This window comes from Mesoplodon mirus (genome assembly GCF_964341445.2).
Source record: "Mesoplodon mirus genome assembly, chromosome: 15".
In the NCBI taxonomy this organism is placed as follows: Eukaryota; Metazoa; Chordata; class Mammalia; order Artiodactyla; family Ziphiidae; genus Mesoplodon; species Mesoplodon mirus.
In genome coordinates this window covers 33,697,972-33,717,404 of record NC_138991.1, presented here as the reverse complement: position 1 = coordinate 33,717,404, position 19,433 = coordinate 33,697,972, and the positions used below count along the sequence as shown (strand labels likewise).

The 19,433-nt window shown below is 45.6% G+C and overlaps 1 protein-coding gene across 2 annotated transcripts; it reads right to left on the bottom strand.

Moving 5' to 3' along the window:
* Positions 1-260: 260 nt before the first annotated feature.
* Positions 261-18,690, bottom strand: ZKSCAN1 (zinc finger with KRAB and SCAN domains 1). 2 transcript variants are annotated; one of them, XM_082645436.1, is made up of 6 exons: positions 18,579-18,690; positions 9,191-9,708; positions 8,785-8,938; positions 6,668-6,759; positions 6,269-6,395; positions 261-3,516 (listed from the first exon to the last, which is right to left on the bottom strand). In XM_082645436.1, the coding sequence occupies exons 2-6, from the start codon at positions 9,614-9,616 to the stop codon at positions 2,621-2,623; spliced, it is 1,695 nt and encodes a 564-aa protein (XP_082501562.1). In that variant the 5' UTR covers positions 9,617-9,708; positions 18,579-18,690; the 3' UTR covers positions 261-2,620. The 2 variants fall into 2 exon arrangements, with proteins under 2 accessions (XP_082501562.1, XP_082501563.1); XM_082645437.1 differs by lacking the exons at positions 6,269-6,395; positions 6,668-6,759.
* Between the last annotated feature and the right edge of the window lie 743 nt (positions 18,691-19,433).

Below are 19,433 nucleotides of genomic sequence, written 5' to 3'. Positions count from 1 at the left end.
AAATGTGGGGCACAGGTTATAGTTAACTTCCATTAAAAAGAAATGACGGGGCCTCCCTGGTGGCGCAGTGGTTGAGAGTCCGCCTGCCGATGCAGGGGATACGGGTTCGTGCCCCGGTCTGGGAGGATCCCATATGCCGCGGAGCGGCTGGGCCCGTGAGCCATGGCCGCTGGGCCTGCGCATCCGGAGCCTGTGCTCCGCAACGGGAGAGGCCACAACAGTGAGAGGCCCGCAAAAAAAAAAAAAAAAAAAAAAAAAAGAAATGACGGCTGAATCATGTCCGCATAAAAAAGCTAATGTGGGTGGACCTGACCAGTGTTGTTTCCCTCTTCACAAGAGTCGGTGCTTCAATCGGTGTCTGGAGTTAAGCACCTCACTGCTTTCAGTTGCTTCCTGGCAGCAAAAGTCTTTGCTCAAAAGCATCAGCAGTTTTCTATGCGACCACCACTATGTCTCACTCTTTGAAGAAAATTCCTAAAAGCATTTCTTCTACCTTCCCTTACTATAAAAAGTTACTTAGGTGTGCTCTTCTGGAGTCTCTCTCCTGTTTTTCTTAAATTGGATGGTTAGAATACTCTGGTCACCAGCTGACTTCCTTTAAGTTCCCCCAGGCAACACTGATGCAACTGCTTAGGAGCTACCGGGAAGCTGGAGTTGCTCCAAGTTAGAGAGAGAGGCCAGAGAAAAAGTGCTGTTTGGCCCAGAGCTAAGGCCACAGGTGCCCCCACCTCCATGGTTCCCGGTGAAGTGACACTGTCTCACAGGCTTGGGTTGTTGGCTAGCAAACCAGTGATGAGTGACAGTTTTAGTTCTTGACGGAAAATCTCAAACTCTATGTGAGGGGTCTCCCGTTATGGGGCTAGTCTTCAGGTGTGTTCTTAGTCTGTTTCTAAGTCCCTGCAGGGCTGTCCACAATCATTCGTGCGCTCTCACGAGCAGTCACCTCTATCCAAGGCCCTGATGACTTCCTATGTGACCCACGCTGCTTGGGTCTCTTGTGTGTGCATCTGAAAATGGTCTGTCGCTGGCTTCTACGCAGAAGCTAATGCATCCTTCTGCACAGATGATGGGAAAGATCAAAGTTTCATAACCTCACCTCAGTCTCTAGTGATGAGAAACAGAAAAGACATTATGCAGTATGACTACAATACGACCAACCACATCTTAGCACATTGGTGAGCTTCTCAGAGCAACAGACACGTTTAGTAATTGCCAGCTAACGATCTCAAATGTCTTTTCGAAGTTTCTGGAAGTTTCTGTGGGAAAAAAAATGCTCCCTCCAATGTTCCTTTTTCTGAAAAGCAACAGAAATCACATCCTTTGAACTTTAAAGTTACAAATGATTCAGAAAGTGCCCAAATCATCATGTTGTTCAGCAGCTGACTGAAGAAACTCTGGTTAAGATCTTTGCCATCTTTGCCTTAGTAAGTGTTCACATTGTTCTTTAAGATGACGGATGACAACAAAGTCGTTTGACATTTCATGGTATTTACTCTCTGATCTGTGTCTAGATAGTCTACGCTGGTGGCTGACCAGCACCCTTCGTTTATATTTAGGACAAAAATAGCATGCTACCCTAGAGCTTTAGCCACGCCTCGGGCTCACAAGCTGGGCCACGCTACCGTATTTCAGGTACTCGTGACTCACAGGCCTTGTCGTGAATGTACAAATCCTGTTAGGCCTAATGAGCACTTCTCATATGGTCAGCACTGTGTCCAGGGCTGTCGGGGATATAAATATATCCCCCGACGAGAGAAGCCTCTCTTTTGGGGAGTGATGAAAACTTTCACACACGGAACAACAAAAGATTCAAAGACAGTATGCAATCAAGTGCTAACCTGTGGAGAAACGCAGTTAGGAGTGCGATAGTGCTTTAGGGAATTCGGGGATTTCGCGAAGGGAGAGAAGTGTTTTGAATCACGGTTGCCATTTCAGTAGGATTTATCTCAGTCATGAGGAGGGAACCATCTACATCTGCAGCTGTCCTTTGGAACTGTAGACTGGTGCGCATGCCCTCTCTTTCAGGAGGAGATAGAAATCTTTGGTTTGATACTGACAGCGCAGTCCTAGATTTCTATAGCTTTGGTAGGCTACCAGCGACTGTAGAGAACTTACCGTATATATATAACTAGTTTGAGCAGCATGTGCCGATGTAGTTTTTGTTCAAACTGTCCCTCTTTTTTGAGAAATAAGGTTCAGCAAGACGTTGGCCAAGTAGGGCGTGTTTGCGGCAAGCAGGTTTTGAACCTCAGTGTCATTTTCACAGAGCCGATCTTAGTCTTTCAATTATGTACTGTGGTTGCGGAGAGTTCAAGAGCGCCTTAAAGGTCTCCTCATTGCTGAAAAGCTTGACATTTTCCTGTGTGTGTGCTTCTATCCTGTGTGGAAATAGCATGTGGATTATCCATGCCTATGACTAGCACTTCCCTGCAGGGGCTGTGGAAGAATTATACGCCCAAAGTCTAGGCAAAGGCAGAACACTGCTGATGTACCTGTAAGGATCCATAAGTGTGATTTTTTTTTAACCTGTTGAGGCTTTTTTTTTCCCCTCCGTGGGCACACATCTCTGAAGTAATTTTAGAAACGAAAAGGGGAAATGGCTTGTTGACAAATTCTCGCTTTACACACAGCTTTTCAGGAATGCTCCGAAAGCATCGAGGGAGGCGGGGCTGTACTCAGAGGCTCGCTCTCTGGTGTGGATTCTGTGATGCAGAGTGAGGGTAGAGCTCCGGGTGAAGGCCTTGCCGCACTTCGTGCACTTATAGGGTTTTTCTCGGGTGTGAATTCTCCGATGCAAAATAAGGTATGAGTTTCGGTTGAAAGCTTTTCCACATTCACTACATTCATAGGGCTTTTCCCCCGTGTGGATTCTCTGATGCTTAGTAAGGTCTGAGCTCTGGCTGAAGGCCTTCCCACACTCGTTACATTCGTAGGGTTTCTCCCCAGAGTGGATCCGCTGATGCAGAATGAGATTTGAACTGTGACTGAAGGCTTTGCCACACTCGTTACATTCATGAGGCTTCTCTCCTGTGTGGATTCGCTGATGCAGGACAAGGTTTGAGTTAAGACTGAAGGCTTTCCCACACTCATTACATTCATAGGGCTTTTCTCCGGTGTGGATTATTTTATGGCGAATAAGGCTTGAACTCCTTGTGAAGCATTTACCACATTCATCACATCTGTGGGACTTTGCTCCTGTCGGAACTTCTTCAGGGGTGTTGAAGTTTGAGCTCAGACTGAAACTTCTCCCCAGTCCTTTACCCTTTTCCCTTGGACCTCGCTCTCCTGTGCTGGGTTTTTTTTTTTCCTTGACTGCAGCTGGCCCCGGATCTCTCTTTTCTTTTCCAGTCTTCTCCTCAGGGTTTCTCTGCTGCCTTTCTACTACTCTGCCTTGCTGGTCACGTTTTTCTCCAAAATCTTTCTGGAATTTTCCTGTGGTCTCCCCATGTGATGCTGAGTCTTCTGCAATTTCAGCTTTTGAGGTGGACTCCTCATTCTCATTCCTGTTTTCACAACCTGACACAATAAATAAAAAATACAAATAGCATCTTTTTCTTTTGAATATGTGGGTTACTCAAGTGACACTGTTTTCCAGGAAGCTTCTACCTGCCTGCAAAATGACCTCACAATATTAAATGGAGATAAAATAGTAGAAAAACAAGGGAAAAAACATAGGGACAACTTGGAGTAGAATTGGGAAATGAGAGGGCAGGCAAAGCGTGGAAAGGACAATGGAGGGAGCGTGCAGAGAGGCCAGGAGCGAGCAGAGGGAACAGAACCAGGCGAGGAAGGAAGGAAGGGGTGAGGAATTAAGGAACATAAGAGGTCACAACTCATGGTTCTATAATTTGGTCACCTGGTAATTAATCTGAAAGAATAAATACACATTAAAAAAAATCATGGTCCAGGGATTTCCCTGGTGGTCCAGTGGTTAAGACCCCGTGCTTCCAATGCAGGGGGGTGCGGCTTCAATCCCTGGTTGGGGAACTAAGAGCCCACATGCTGTGAGGCTAAAAAAAAAATTTTTTTTTTAAATCATGTTCCAGTTCTAATTAAGAATTTATGAGTTAATGGGCTTCCCTGGTGGTGCAGTGGTTGAGAGTCCGCCTGCCGATGCAGGGGTACACGGGTTTGTGCCCCGGTCCGGGAAGATCCCACATGCCGTGGAGCGGCTGGGCCCGTGAGCTGCGGCCGCTGAGACTGCACGTCCGGAGCCTGTGCTCCGCAACGGGAGAGGCCACAACAGTGAGAGGCCCACATAACGCAAAAAAAAAAAAAAGAATTTATGAGTTAAAAAAAAAGAGAGAATGGACAGGTCTTTCCTAGAAAATGATAAGTGGTATTACCAGAAAGTAAGGAATGCAATTAATAATAAAAAAAAAAAAGCAAATACTCTGCCAATTCTCTGAGATTTTTATTGACAAGGTGATAGTTAACAGGCAAAACAAGGAGCACTGAACCTGGCAGGTTACCTTCAGACACAGAAACTAGTTTCTCTCCACCAGGGAGAGCAGCACAGAGCTGACAGTGCTCAAGCAACAGGAATGAGGGTGAAGAAGCTGGTTGGGGCATTAGTACATGTAACTGAAACCTGCACTGACAAATGACTGAGAACTACTGAGAACAAAGAGACCGAAAACAATTCCGGAGACAGCCCACAAAGGACGTAATATAAGACAAGATCTAGGGCCTCCCTGGTGGCGCAGTGGTTGAGAGTCCGCCTGCCGATGCAGGGGATACGGGTTCGTGCCCCGGTCTGGGAGGATCCCATATGCCGCGGAGCGGCTGGGCCCGTGAGCCATGGCCGCTGGGCCTGCGCATCCGGAGCCTGTGCTCCGCAACGGGGGAGGCCACAACAGTGAGAGGCCCGCATACCGCAAAAAAAAAAAAAAAAAAAAAAGGACAAGATCTTACAAATGCAGAGATGATCCTCTGATTTTAGCAATCTGCCTGTTAAAACACTGGAATATATTCTTATTGTGAACTGCTATATTTTGTGTGCCACCCTGTTTTTTAAGTATAGACTAAAAATTGTTCAGTACAAAAACACTATTTTATATATGTTTACATTTGTCTAGGAAAAAACCAAACTATCCCAAATCTATTCTTTATTTACTTGGCCTTAAGAAACCTTTCCAAGTGAGTGTGCACTATCTCAACACAATCACTGAAGGAGTTGAGTATCTAACCCCTGACTTGAGTGATGAAGTCACCATAAATACTGACCTGATCATAAGGAAGAGGAAACTGGTCTACTTCTTTCGAATTCCAAGCCTAGGTCCTTGATGATCTGGATAGTCCCCCGGCTGTTCCCAATGTTTTGTTTTGTTTTAAGTTAGCAAGGGGTGGGTACTACCCCGCTCACAAACAGAGATCAGTTTTTTGGCTTAATTTTCACCTCGTCCAAAGAGCAAGTACTAAGAAACAACAAACCCCAGTTATCCCTGTGGTTCAAAACAAAACTTGAGGTTTCTGTAGTAACATCCTTTCTTCATAACTTCCCTTCATTCACCCTACCACTGCCCTCCCTAGGCACAAGTCTTAGGAAGTGGCCTTCCCTATGACAGGACTGATCTGAGAGCTTCCTGCAGTACTGTCTCCCAGGGGTTAAGACCTAATAGAGACATATGGGACTGTTTGTCAACTGTCACCTTGTCTTATCTGGTTGATGCCTCTTAGAACTTCTTTGTTCTTTAACTACACACTCAGGAGCCAGAGCTCTTCATAGAAGATCACCATTAGGTTTGGAATCTGGGAATCCTGACCATAAGGGAGGTACAGGTACAAGTTCATGGAATTATACAGAGCTGTCGTGGAGCAGCGCTCACAGGATGCAAGACTGAAAGCCCATGGCAGGATGCAGTGTAGGTTCAGGAACATGGTCCCAGGTTAGGATTAGACTGATGATCAATTCTCACCTGGCCCTCTATACTAGGAAATACAGACACTCCCCCTGACAAAAGCACTTAATTGTATCCACAGGGAATGAAGCAGAGTCCTCAATGGTGACAGAGTAGTTGAAGAGGTGGGGATTCAGAACATAAAAGTATTTCTGCTTTCAAACAGCAAAAACTACCTAGAGGTAAAAAATCCACCTGGAATCAGGAAGTCCCAGTACCAGGCTTTTGGGATTAAAGAAAAATTGTTCTCCTTCTCTATCTGGTCTGAAGAAAGGGGCTCAGTAGTCTCTAACACATCAGAGATCCCAGAACTAACAGAAAAAGAGGCAATACAATCTTATCAGACAATAATCCTGCAGCCATCTTACCCTGGGAAATCATGTTCCCATAATTCTCCTGCCTGGTGTCCCTATTCAGATTCCTCCGAGCCAGGTTCTGACATCCCCATTCCTCCAGGATGAGGGACACGGCCATGTCCTCGATCTTCACCATTGCCTGAAATAACATGAGATCCCCACACTCAGTTCTCCCAAAGTCCAGGGACAGTCCCACTGCCCGAACCTGGAGTCGGGGACGGAGGTGACTGCAAACCTACAGGATGCTGGGAAAGAAAAGGTGACCACGCCAGGCTCTAGTGGACAGGTGGGAGTGGGGCTACTCTGTGGGCAGGGACATCAAGAGCCAGTGTCCTGGTGAAGACCGCTGAAAGAGCCCCAGGAAGAGGCAGATGTGAGGGACTCAGGAGGGCAGAGGGGCCCACAGCTCACCTGGGAATCTGCTGAGAACAGTGCAGATGCCATCGCCTGGTCTCTGGGACCCCCCTCGTGATGAGGGGCAGGAACGTGGGTGGCAGGGAAAGCTGAGGGAGGAGAAAGGAGCTGTGAGTGAAGCCAGCTCTGCTCTGGGCCTTCCCTCAAAGAAGGGCCCAGGGGCACCCTCTTTCTTGTACCAGCATGCCCAATGTTCAGTGTTTAACTACAGAACTGAGAACCACAGAGAATATAAGAAAGAAAAGGCATGATCTGTGTCTTCCCAAGACCTCTGTTCTTAAGCAGGAGTAACAAGGGTCATAAAAGGGTCCTTAAAATCACCTGGTCCAACTCCTTCATTTTAAAGAAGGGGAAACCGAAGCCCCGAGAGGGTAAACAACTTGCCTAACATCATCTTGTTAAGAGGGCAGAGCCAGAACTAGAACCCGGGTTCCCACTCTCAGCCACAGAAGTAGGTAACACTCAGCCCACATTCAAGTCTGGCTCATAATTTAATTTTCTCCAGTCCAACGAACAGTATACCAGGACTTCAGAATCCCATTCAGTTGTGGAAAATACAACAGTTTTTAAAATCTTTAGTATAGTAATATCTTGAAACACTGAGAAGGAAGGGGCTCTTCTTACTTCTGGGTAAGTTTCTGCCATTTTTTGTCCCTCTACTTTTCTCCCTCACTTAGCCACAGTTTTTGGATAAAATGCACACATGGTTCGAATGTCAAGGAGACATTTACAAATGTATAAAGGTCTGGGTTGACACTCATCTAATAAAAGACATCTACAATATAGGATCACACTAACTGCAATGTGCAAGAAAAACTGGAAAAATTTTAAACGGCAAAATCAAAATCCTCCCTTGCCAAGTAATGTTAGATTTGGAAATGTTACTGGTGAACAGATGATGTTACTGCGCTGCAAAGATACTAGAAAAACTAATTTGAAACGGAATTAGTAAATCTTGTAACTATTTCAGAATATACAGCAATAATATAAGCTAAAGCAAAATGTAGAAAAAGATCAAGTACCTAGCACTTTAACCCTCTGAGAGTTAGGAAACACTCTGGAAGATGAGCAGCACAAAGAGAAACTGAGAAAGTGCATATGCCTCAATTCCTTCAAGAACTATTTACGACTTAACAACTGTATGTTCCAGGGTCTGGAAAGCTGCTACTCTGGTAACCTGAATCAGCCCTAATCTGGCACTTAAAACCACGAAGATCCTCCTCCGTTTCCTGACTTCACCTGGTGGAGTGCGGAGAGAGCTCACAAACCCTACGAGGACCTAACGGGACTGGGTGGACAGCAGTGGATAAACATCACAGCACACTGGTTGGCTCACAAGGCTTTCTCCAGCTTACGAGCGCTGGCTATCCTGCAGAATGCACGGAAGACAATACTTCCTTAAGCTCTAATATTCCTATCCTGAATGTCATCATAAATAAACACACTGGTTAAGGACTGAGCCTTTGTCAACTCTTGCTGAACAACCATACTTTTAGCATGTTATTTTTTTTTCTTTTACTGATATTCTACGTATCAACTTTGATTTTAAAATTGGATAAAAATATTGTTAATATTTCCCTCAAAGGAAAAAAAATTCAACTGATTTTTATTTATATGACCCTGAAGTGATTTTTTTGCCTCATGTTCCTCAACCAAAAACAAAATATTTTTTCCATCCTTTTCCCATTCTGTGGAATTTTTGAAAGTAACCTAGAAATAGAGTGATGTTACAGTATTTTATACATTTTAAATAAAATGAATTGATAAATGATCCTTTTAAAGATAATTTACGACATACTAGAGTGTTGGCTATATTTCATCTCTTCCTAGGACTTTCCTGTAAAAAAAAAAACCTGCTAGACATCCAGAATACTAACAATTCAACAAATAATAATAATGTCCACCCAAGTTCATTATGCACATTTCACTTACCTCCTTGGTAACATTATTTAACTCCTGATATTGGTCTGTAAGTTATATTTCCTCTGATATTTAGTAATAACGACAATAGAAGTAAACATGCTTCTCTATTACAGGCATTTAGCAACACAGAGAGGGCACTCCCATCTGGAATAGTTTGCTTCTTTCCCGCCATGTGAAACCTTGCTTCTTACCCCGTGGCTGTAAGAGGCGGGGTTTCCGAGATGAATGCTTGAAATGGGACTGGGTGGCCTCACGAGGAAGGTCAAAGCTCGAGGACTCCTGTACTGGATCCAGAGGCACCATCCCCCTTGCGAGCATCTCAGGTCCATGAACTTGACCTGGGACCTGAGGACAAACAGGTTGGGCTTGTGGGTAAATCACTTTTTAAACAGGAATTTAAACAAACGAAAAAAGACAGTAAATATACCAGTGGCTGCAGGAAGGACAGGGCCAGAATACTTTTTAATATCCAAGCAGAACAGGATCAAAGCACCACAAGGACTATATTAATACAAACTTTAAGTCAGTAACTTTCTCTCTGCTCCAGTCTCAAAGTCCACGTGCTGCTCACACATGACAGGTTTCCCCTCTTCTTACCTGCTGTCCTGATAAATCCAGCTCCAGATCTTCCAGAAGGGTCACAGCCTCCTCCCCACTATCGGGACGGTATTCCTGCAGCCAGACTTGGAGCTCCTTGGGCAGAATGGAAAGGAACTGCTCCAGCACCAGCAGCTCCAGGATCTGCTCCTTGGTGTTTATCTCTGGTCGCAGCCACTGGTGACAAAGTTCCTTCAGTCGACTCAGGGCCTCTCGAGGCCCAAAAGTGTTCTGGTAACAGAAGTGCCTGAACCGCTGGCGGAAGATCTCTGGGTCGGGAGGAGGAGACTCCTGCAGACTGGCGTCCTGCCCCCACACGTGCTCTTCCTCATCTTCCTCTTCGACCTTCACTATCACAATGCCGTCCTTCTCCTGGGCAGCGTGGGGGGACAGACCGGTGGCTTCCCTTGACTCAGCAGTCATCATTCAGGCTCAGGGACCTGACTTGATCCAAACAGGGTCTGTGCTCTCCTTTCTGTCCTGGGAAATGTTTTCTGATATCTGTTTCTGTACTATTCCTGAAGGAGTAAAAAAAAAAAAAAAAAAGTTATTGGTACCTTTATGAAAAGTGACCTGTACTGTTAATACTTCATACAAGGCTACACATCAAGGCATTAAAAATGCCTCTGGGGCGGGGCCTCCCTGGTGGCGCAGTGGTTGAGAGTCCGCCTGCCGATGCAGGGGATACGGGTTCGTGCCCCGGTCTGGGAGGATCCCATATGCCGCGGAGCGGCTGGGCCCGTGAGCCATGGCCGCTGGGCCTGCGCATCCGGAGCCTGTGCTCCGCAACGGGAGAGGCCACAACAGTGAGAGGCCCGCATACCGCAAAAAAAAAAAAAAAAATAAATGCCTCTGGGGGCTTCCCTGATGGAGCAGTGGTTAAGAATCTGCCTGCCAACACAGGGGACATGGGTTCGAGCCCTGGTCTGGGAAGATCCCATGTGCCGCAGAGCAAATAAGCCTATGCACCAGAACTACTGAGCCCACGAGCTACAACTACTGAGCCCGCGTGCAACAACTACTGAAGCCCACGTGCCTAGAGCCTGTGATCCACAACAAGAGAAGCCACCGTGATGAGAAGCCCGCACACCGCAACGAAGAGTAGCTCCCACTCGCCGCAACTAGAGAAAGCCCACACACAGCAATGAAGATCCAACACAGCCAATCAATCAATCAATCAATCAATCAATCAATAAAAGTCTCTGAATAGCAAGGGGGGGGGAAGCCTCCAGAGCCACACTGTTTTCCCTGTCACTGTAGATATTAAGGTTTGCAAACAAACTTCCAACTGGCAAATTCCCCCCTCAGGATGTTTGCCTGAGCACCGTCCCTCCAGGAGGAGGGCAGGCTATGACATCATGTGTTTACACGCTAAGCCCAGTGAGAGCGGAATGTTAGTGGGGTGCCAGGCACCCGCTTCAGCAGCACGCTAGCCATCTTACCACCTCCCACGACACCCTTGGAGCACCATCTCACAGATGACACGACTGCGGCTCGGAGGACTCAAGTGATTTGCTCAGGAGCAGGAGGCTACCTCCCTAGCAGAGTCAATACTCAAGCCAAACGTGAAGGCCAGGACTTGCTAACCCACCGTCTAGCTATTTCTATTATTTTTATGGGTGCCTTGGTCAATACAAGATGATTCACTTTGGACAGAGAAAGAAAATATCAGAACGTCTATTTATATTTTAAAAGTGAGAAAAAATAAACCATATTTAATGTACAAATGGAGAGTATCAAGCTCACTTGGTCTAAATGCTGAACTGTGACATGTCACACATGAGACAAGCATGGGGGTGTGTGTGAGCAAAATGGGTCAAATGATACAAACTTCCAGTTATAAAATAAGTTAAGTCCTGGGGATGTAATGTACAGCATGGTGACTACAGTTAATAATAATACTGGGGGCTTCCCTGGTGGCGCAGTGGTTGAGAGTCCGCCTGCCGATGCAGGGGACATGGGTTCGTGTCCCGGTCCAGGAAGATCCCACATGCCGCGGAGCAGCTGGGCCCGTGAGCCATGGCCACTGAGCCTGCGCGTCCGGAGCCTGTGCTCCGCAACGGGAGAGGCCACAACAGGGAGAGGCCCGCATACCGCAAAAAAAAAAAATAATAATAATAATAATAATAATACTGTACTGCATATTTGAAAGTTGCTGAGAGTAGTTCTAAAAATTCTCATCAAAAGAAAATAAAATGTAGGGGACTTCCCTGGCAGCGCAGTGGTTAAGAATCCGCCTGCCAATGCAGGGGACACGGGTTCAAGCCCTGGTCCGGGAAGATCCCACGTGCCTCGGAGCAACTAAGCCCATGTGCCACAACTACTAAGCCTGCGTTCTAGAGCCCGTGAGCCACAACTACTGAGCCTGTGTGCCACAACTACCGCAGCCTGTGCGCCTAGAGCCCATGCTCTGCAACGAGAAGCCACTGCAATGAGAAGTCCGTGCACCGCACCGAAGCGTAGCCCCCGCTCACCGCAACTAGAGAAAGCCTGCGTGCAGCAATGAAGACCCAACGCAGCCAAAAATAAATAATAAAAGAAAAAAAGAAAATGTAACTATGGTGACAGATGTTAACTAGACCTATTGTGGTGATCACTTTGGAATATACACAAATATTGAATCCTTATGTTGTACACCTGAAACCAATATAATGTTACATATCAATTACATCTCAAAAAAAAGAGAGACAAGCAGCTTTAAAGATTCTTTCAGAGAAACTACAATTAGGGAAATACTAACGATGCAAACACACACAAACAAGAAAACTGCACAGCAATTTTTAACTCAGCCAGGTTAGAAGGTAAAAACAAATGTGGAACTGAATCAAACTTAAGAAGTCAACCAGTAAGTGAGAAAGTAGCTGCTTAAAAAAAATTGTGAGGAAAGATATGAGAACAGATGTGTGTTGTTACATAATTTTAACTGCCAAAAATGATACTCACTTTCCTGGAAAATCTTTATTATCTACACATTTTAAAAACTTGGAAATATTTCCTAATTTGTTTAAAAATCTTCCAAATGAGAATTTTTAGTGGGTCTTAAATCTGTTTGTTAAAATTATAAAACACCTTTTTTTTTTGGCTAAACACCTTTTTATTTTTTTTATTGGAGTATAACTGCTTTACAATGCTGTGCTAGTTTCTGCTGTACAATGAAGTGAATCAGCTATATGTATACATATATCTCCTCCCTCTTGGACCTCCCTCCCATCCCCCACCATCCCACCCCTCTAGGTCATCACAGAGCACTGAGCTGAGCTCCCTGTGCTATACCGCAGGTTCCCACTAGCTATCTATTTTACACATGGTTATGTATTTATGTCAAACCTAATCTCCCAATTCATCCCACCCTTTATAAAACACCTTTTGATTAGTTTGTAAGAACAGGCGATTTAAGGGCATGGAAAATGGAAACGTACTAGCTGAATTTCAAGAACAAAAATTTAACATGGTTGGTGGACAAGATCAATCATGAGTTACTGAGCAGAGGCAACAATGTGTCGCTTCCATCTGAACTGACAAATCTTTGTGAAGCATCTTTTTTTTTCCACCTCTACAGCCATCAAAATTAAGCATCAAATTCAACCTTTAGAGACAGAGCATCCAATTGTTCTATAACAATGAGATAAGCCAAGAGTTTTAAACTAGCAAAGTATTTTTAATTACATGGCTCTCACTGAAGAATTATTAGTTATTTTGATGGAAAAAGGATCATGTACATTGAAAGCACAAAAATTTTTCTAGAATAGCACAACTTAATGTATTTTTTAATTATACAAAACACTGGTACATGTATATGATTTTTCTAAATAGTTTTTACTGACAGAAACGTGTGACCAGAAGTTTGGAGATGACTGTTCTAATCGCAAAGAATATGATTTTAATCTGAGATTTATCACAGGATTAGTTTCTTTCTCTCTCTTTCTTTGGTCCTTAATGAAAACCAGAAACCCTTATTAAAATAGCAGTCCATAATAACAATAAAGAATATTACATTCAAAAAGGCTTTCTACATAAATGTAAAAACAATGTGGGAATTAAGTCATTTCTCCAATGATTTTAAACTGGTAAAAGTCCTGTTGCAAACCATCTTCTAGCCCTTCCCATCCACTCCTTCAGATCTGTTTTGCATCCACCCACCTTGCCGCAGGAAATATATTTGTTTTTCAACTTCAGAACAGCTTTACCTGGAAAGTCCTTACAGTTACGAGTATTCAATTTCCTAACCATTTCTGCAATCTACAGTATGCAAAGTGTCTTGCTAAACTGAGGGGAATAAAAAGATGAGAAGCACCATTCCTATTTTTACACAAATAATTACAGTACAAAGCAGATGTGCCAACAGTTCTAAGGAGGTTACAACCTGAGTGCTGGAGAAGCCCTGAGGAGAGACTGACAGCTACAAGGCAGCTTCCAGGAAACAGCTCCCCTGGAGCTGGGACCCAGACAGGAAGAGGCAGCGAGTAGGGAGTCCAAGAGATCACTCCTTTGGCTAGCTTTCTCCCAGCTGGAGGCTAAATAATTCCTGTAAGGTTTAGCCTCTTTATTTCGTTCTGAAAAGTGAAAAGACTATCTTTTCCAGCTATGCCTCCCAGAACTGTCTTCCACCACCCTAATCCAGGCTCCACATCTCCTGCCGAGACTAGGGCCTTAGCTCCATACAGTTTCTCTAGCGTCCATTTCTCCCCTTTCTAATACGAACAACATACCAAGGTCAACTTAGTATTGCCAAAGTATGCTTCTGGTCATTCCCTCCTTCCCCTCAGTTACTGTCAATGAATCCCTGACATCTACCGATTTAGTGTTCAAACAACACACCCCCTCGACCTTTCTACTCTCATTACTTTCCTTAGTAGTGATCTCCTATGTTTCAGCCTATTGGGCCCTTTAATGTTCACCAAGCACAGGGTGCGACTTTGCATCTTCAGCCCTTTGCTGGGACCAATCTCCCACCTTTATCTACCTCTACTGGCCAAATTTTCACTCACCCTTCAAGATGTACACTGTCTCCTGACATTCTGAATTAAATAAGATATCTTCCTCCTTTGAACACCCCTGGTACTTTCTCTGTTCCTATCTTAGGCACTTCTACTCTCCTTGTATTATCATTACTTGAGTTGCAGTTCCTATCTCCACCTCCCAACTGAGCCCCTCAAGGACAAGGACTTTTGTTTACTTATCTTCTAGGGAACTGGGGAGACTGTTAAACGGCACAGAAGAAATAAGAACAACTCAGGGACTTCCCTGGTGGTCCAGTGGTTAAGACTCCACGCTCCCAATGCAGGGGGGCCGGGTTCAATTCCTGGTCAGGGAACTAGATCCCACATGCCGCAACTAAGACCCAGCGCAGCCAAATAAATAAATAAATATTAAAAAAAAAAAAAGGAAAAGAAAAAAGAACAACTCAAACCATTACAGCTCCCCCTGCCGTCTTATTGCCTTTAGTGGCAATTAGTGATCAGACAGCCCACGAACATCTCATCACTCAGGCGCAGAATCTCACCTTCCTTGACTCCTCTCTCCTTACGTGCATTCAGTCTCCAAGCAAGCACCAGGGAGAAGTAATTCTTTGTTCATACTTATTTTTCTATCTAGCTCCGTGGAGGCCAGCTTCCTCTCTTTGGTGCCCTGCCTTCATCCCCCACCCCAGTTCACCTCCCACCTTGCTCTCAGACCTCTTCCTAAAACTCTAGAGCCTTGCAGTCAATACTCCCCAGCACCTGGTCCCAGTTTCCCCATCAAGCTTCATTTCCCATGAATTTCTCTCCCTCCCCTGCATGAACCTTTTCCATCCAGCAAAATGAATCTACTCAGTACTTCCTAAATATGTCTTGTATTTTGAACACCATCCTTTTCTCCCATGATAATGCCTGGGATTTCCCTCCCAGTCTTCTCTGACTTTTCAAATCCTACTTATCCTTCAGAGCTAAGCTAAAATGCAACTTGCCCCTCATCTGTTCAAGAGGCCTCTAGTAGGCATTATAGGAAGAACCAATGTTAACTGAGTGCTTTCTATGTACCAGGCATTTCACACAACACCCTCAGGAGGTAGGCACCATTGTTGTCTCACTGTATAATGAAAAAACTAAGGTTTACAGATGTTAAATAACATACCCAAGGTCACAGAGCAATTGAACAGTAGAGCGAGGATGTGAAATTAGGTCTGTGGAACCCCTCAGTTCAAGCTCCAACCACCATACTAAACTCATTCTGTCCCAACGTGTGGGGTAAGGAAGGGCTTCTGCGGACACACGGATTCTTTCGAAGAGGAAGGCCTATGAAGGACGACCACTCAGGAATGGGCCTCACCTGCCATCCACTGTTTTCACTGGAGAGCTGCGTGACTAAGGAGACACGGCAGGAGATGCAAGTGGGAATCATCTAAACTCTAACCAGGTGGGACCTTCAAAAGAGACAACTGAGCAGAGCTAGTGTGGCATCTAGCCTGGTGTCAGAAATCTCATTTATGAAAATTCTGTTCCATCTTAGGCATTTAAGGAGACTAAAGGAAAGGAATCTTAATTTGTGCCCACACCTTAGCCAGTTTTGAAGAGTAGGATGCTCCTTGGGTCAGTGGGACTCAACAGGAAGGGATTCTGAGAAGGAAGTGAGACCTTAAGGGACAGAGATGAGGGCATGGTCACAGCCCCTCTTCCCCCAATCTTGACAGGTACCCTCCCCCCCCCCATTTCTCTGCTCCTACTTTGGGCAGGAGAAAAGCCACAATAGCGGTGGAAGGGCTGGGTTTTATTTTAGGTTTCAGAGGATCTGTGCACACAATCTTTTCTCCTCTCTCTAAACTCTAAGCCCTAATGGTCTCCACCAAGCATCTGCTATTCAAGTTCTTTCTTGGTAATTTAATTTTTCATGCCATCTTCTTCGACTGGGCTATTGTTAAGAGTATGCGTCTTTGTACCTCTTAGACCACTTAGTATGACCTCTTTGCAAGCACTAGTTTTTAAAAAATACTTGACTGAATGTTACTCTTTTTGGCCCATTCATACAGCATTCAAAGTTGCCCTCAAATTACAGGGGTGGAAGAGTTTCACTAAGCTGCATCACCACTTACCAGCTGATCTTAGGTTAGTTACTCTAAGTACAGATGTTTCTTCTCTGGGTTAAAAAACAGTATTTGTCTCACAGAGCTGCTGTGAGGATTATAGGAGTTAACATATATGAAGCACTTAAAACAGTCTCTGGCATTTAGTAGGCACTAGAGAAGTGTTTTAAATTTTTTCAATAAACTTAAGAGATGTAACTATACTTTCCAATTTTCAGCCTGCTTAAAAGATTAAGCAACAGGAGAAATCCTGTAATAGTGAAAGTAGCACAGGGTGGAACACCTGAATCCTAGTCTCCCATGAGTAAGAGTGAGTCCCTCCCTTGGGTGAGTTATTTAACCTCTCTGACATCCAGTATCCTTATCTGTCAAATTGGGGCAGGGTGGGGGAGGCAACAGAGGAGCAGAAAACTACCTCTGGGGTCCCTTTGAGCTGAAAACCATTCTGACACACTATCCGATTTAGATAAGATCACCCCCAGTACCTGGTTCTCCCCGAAGGTAAATACTAAAGATTTTCTTACAAAAAAGGCTTGGAGTTACAAGCTCAGTTTATTCCAAAGGCTATTTTCTAAACAGGCCAGTATCTTTTCCAGGGCATAGTCCTCAAAGTTTAAACTGCCTCCCACCCATTTCTGAACAGAGCTCTAAGATGTTTTAAAACATGAAAAAGCTACCTTTAAAAGACAACTAGGGCTTCCCTGGTGGCGCAGTGGTTGAGAGTCCGCCTGTCGATACAGGGGACACGGGTTCGTGCCCCGGTCTGGGAAGATCCCACATGCCGCGGAGGGGCTGGGCCCGTGAGCCATGGCCGCTGAGCCTGCGCGTCCGGAGCCTGTGCTCCGCAACGGGAGAGGCCACAACAGTGAGAGGCCCGCGTACCGGAAGAAAAAAAAAAAAAAAGACAACTAGCTACCCAAATACTGATACTCAGAATGAAAAGGTAACATTTAACATAACACTCATCTGTATTTAGATACAATATAAAGTTAGAAAAAATTTAAATGCTTAGATCAAGTAGGGAATCAGCAAAGGACTATGATATTAAGTAGCTAGCTTCCCTGTTTGTATTTTAAGATTGGTGAAAACTGCCTGAAATAATGAACAAGCATCGTGCATAGTAATTCAGAGACAATACAAACTTGGAGGAACATTCTGGGGCAAATGATCATTATGGTTCCCTAAGTAATAAAGCTACTTCTCCACACGTGGCTGGCAAATACAGTAACAGAGCTTTGTTGACTGGTTACAATGAATCCTCCACAGTTCAATTCGACAACTATTTACTGACCACCTCCAATCAGCCTAGCAATAGTCTGTACAATAAATGCTTTCTTTGGTCCCAGGCCATGTAACAGCTGCTCTCTGTAATGAAAGTATCTTATTGAGTACTGGAGGCACTGCAGGAAACGGAGGGCAGGGGGTCAGTGTCAGGCTGAGCTGTAGCTGAATTTTTCAATTATATTGACCAAATCAAATTATCTCAAAGTTGGAAGGGCCTTTGGAGAAAACCTAGTTAATCTGATTGATGACAAAACTGAGAGTTGGCGGAAGTGTCTTATCTTATCCAAGGTCACTCAGTTAATCAGTCTCCTAATGGCCCCGCGCAATTTCCACAAATTCCTTTCACTCTTCACCCCTTCCAAGTCAGGCAGAATAACTACTACCCAGAAATGGAAAATCCACCTCATCTACCGGACAGCTCGTTTTCAAAAGCCTTCGAAATAGTCCATAAAGCTGAAAGAGAGTGGGATGCACATATAATCTCTACTAGACCCGAATCATTCTTTACCCGCTCTGACTAGGTTTCAAAAGCTCTTTAATCACCACTCGGGGGTGGGGGTGGAATGCGGAGAAGCAGGTGATCTGGAAACACGTATGCGGCACCTTGAAACGTGTCCATTTCTCAGCCTTCCGCATTTTTCACCTCGAGGTCCTGCAAGGACCCCGAAAAAAAAAATCTCTCACTGGAATCAAAGCAAATGGCGACGAAAGCAGAGCAGAACATTCAGACAGGGGTCGGTTCGCTCGCGACCCGGTTCTCAGAAACGTCAAGCGACGATGACGACACTGCAGGAGAGGGGCCCGGAAGGGGCCCGCAGACGGCCTCCCAGGACCCCCGGCCAAGGACCGTCGCCCCCTCCCCGCCTGGGCCCGCGGTGGGGAGGGGACGGCCGGGTCTGGGGCGGGGACGCGGGCACGGACTCGCTTCACGCTGCGCCCCGGCCGCCCGGAGAGGACCCCGGGGCCGCAGCTGCAGAGCCCACCCCCACGCACACACCCCTGCGGCCCCGCCCGCCCCCCACAGAGGCCGGCCCCAAGTCTCACCGTGAGCCCCGGGAGCGGCCTGGGGTCGCTGGGCGAGCAAGGGGAGCTGACTCTGGGGATCAGGGCGGCTGAAGGGCGCCGCACACGGATCTAGGCCCTCCTAACGCCTCGACACAGACACAATGAGTCACAAAGGCCGGAAGTGTGTCAGCACCTCGTCTTCCGGGACTGCGCCGCGCTTCCGCGTCCTCTCTAGGAGCGCGGGAGGTTTTGGCATCTCGGTTCCCGAACGCTGGACCAGTCCCCTTCCCTGCCGTGGTCCTGTCTCCCGCTTTGGGGTCTCTGCCCTCAGCCTGTGCGCCCCGTGTGAAGGCTGGGGACGAAGGAGAAGGGATTCAGGCCTTTCGAGATACAAACAGACTGTCCAGTTCTGACACCAGTCCATCTGATAATTCGATTTCTCCTTTTTCATCTCGGGCAGTCCTTGTAGTAATTATAGTTATTACCAAGCAATAATACTACTTAATAATTGTATGTCTGTGGCAGAGGAGCTGAAAGAAGGGTGTACACAGAGGAAGGTCAAAGTGAAGCCAGCGGTGGCTGGTTTCACAAAACTGCCGTGGTAGTTTCTCTCGGGCCCTGAAGATGTCTGACAATTGAGTTGGTGGTATTTTTAAATACTTGGCCTGTGGATGAAGGACGTCTTTCTACAACCAAGCTAGTTACAGGTTCTATGTTCTGCTCATGTGACATATGCTATTATAGCGATTTGAAAGAAGTTTTCAGAATAATAACAGACACTTTTGCCTTCAAGGTGCTTTCACAACCTACAACAATTAAGGCCTTCACCTGGCAAGATAAAGCAGAAATAATACTCCGCCTGCTGAGCAAGGGTGACCACAGGCTTTAATGATT